General features: G+C 62.2%; 1 protein-coding gene across 1 annotated transcript in view; it reads left to right on the top strand.

Annotated features, from left to right (window-relative positions):
- Positions 1–1,380, top strand: part of LIX1L (limb and CNS expressed 1 like) — a 9,610-nt gene that overhangs the window by 5,208 nt on the left and 3,022 nt on the right. The window contains exons 4-5 of the mRNA XM_021383794.1: positions 14–154; positions 408–503. Of these exons, the coding sequence (XP_021239469.1) occupies positions 14–154; positions 408–503 (237 nt within the window). The remainder of the gene's footprint in view (positions 1–13; positions 155–407; positions 504–1,380) is intronic.

The raw sequence follows: 1,380 nt of genomic DNA, 5'->3' as shown, positions 1-1,380 counted from the left end.
GTTCTGTCCTCAGTTCTGTCCGACCAAGGCTGAAGCGCGGAGGAGCGCCGCCAAGATCGCGCTGATGAACTCGGTGTTTAACGAGCATCCCTCGCGCAGGATCACGGACGAGTTCATCGAGAAGAGCGTTTCGGAGGCGCTGGCGTCCTTCAACGTAAGGCTTCTGCACGATGCGTGGGGCAGCTCGGCGGGCAGACACCTCCAAGTGCACGAGGAGCGCTGCCCTGGCTGGCTGGGATCCTCACGCCCTTGCTTTGCAGCGGCTCCTGGGCGCTAACCCTCACCTGGAGCGCGTTCTCGCGCTGCCCGTCCTGCATCTCCCAGGGCCGTGGCTCACGAAACGCATTTCTCGCGCTGGGAGCTCTGGGTTCTGCCCCTGCTCTGACCTCACCTCTCGCCTCTTGCAGGGCAACCGAGAGGAGGCTGATAACCCCAACACCGGCATCGGCGCCTTCCGCTTCATGCTGGAATCCAACAAGGGGAAATCCATGCTGGAGTTCCAGGTACAGCTCAGTGGCGTGGTTCGGGGCTGGGTTCGATCATCCCGCACACCTGGGGCGCCCCGCGTTCCCCATAGCAGTGGGGCTCCCCTCTCCGAGCACAGCTCGGGGTTTCCAGCGCCCGTGTGCCAGCGGATGGCGCCGGGTTGGGTTGGGCTTCTCCGTGTGGAACGGCTCGGTGTCGGCGTGGACAGCGCCGTGCGCTCGTGGGAGCCGGTGTTGTCAGTGGCACGGAGCCCGGCTGTTGTAGCTCACGGCGTCATCCAGCCCTTCCTCCTGCGGCGTCCATCCTCTCCTTGTGAACGGAGAGAGACCGCGCTAAAGGCATTGAGGGCATTGAGAGCGCCCTCAGGAAGTTTGCAGATGACACCAAGCTGGCAGGAAGTGTTGATCTGCCTGGGGGTAGAGAGGCCCTACAGAGAGATCTGGACAGGCTGGATCTCTGGGCTGAAGCCAACGGGATGAGGTTCAACAAGAACAAGTGCCGGGTCCTGCACTTCGGCCGCAACAACCCCAGGCAACGCTCCAGGCTTGGGGCAGAGTGGCTGGATGGTTGTGTGGAGGAAACGGACCTAGGGGTATTAGTCGACGCTCAGCTGAGCATGAGCCAGCAGCGTGCCCAGGTGGCCAAGAAGGCCAATGGCATCCTGGCTTGGATCAGAAATAGCGTTGCCAGCAGGAGTAGGGAAGTCATTCTCCCTCTGTGCTCAGCCCTGGTGAGGCCCCACCTTGAGTGCTGTGTCCAGTGTTGGGCCCCTCACTGCAAAAAAGACATTGAGGCCCTGGAGCGTGTTCATAGGAGGGCGACGAAGCTGTGAGGGGAATGGAGCACAGGGCTGATGAGGAGCGGCTGAGGGAGCTGGGATTGTTCAGTCTGGAG

This window comes from Numida meleagris, unplaced genomic scaffold (assembly GCF_002078875.1).
Source record: "Numida meleagris isolate 19003 breed g44 Domestic line unplaced genomic scaffold, NumMel1.0 unplaced_Scaffold547, whole genome shotgun sequence".
NCBI lineage: Eukaryota > Metazoa > Chordata > Aves > Galliformes > Numididae > Numida > Numida meleagris.
This window is presented reverse-complemented; position numbering and strand designations above follow the sequence as displayed.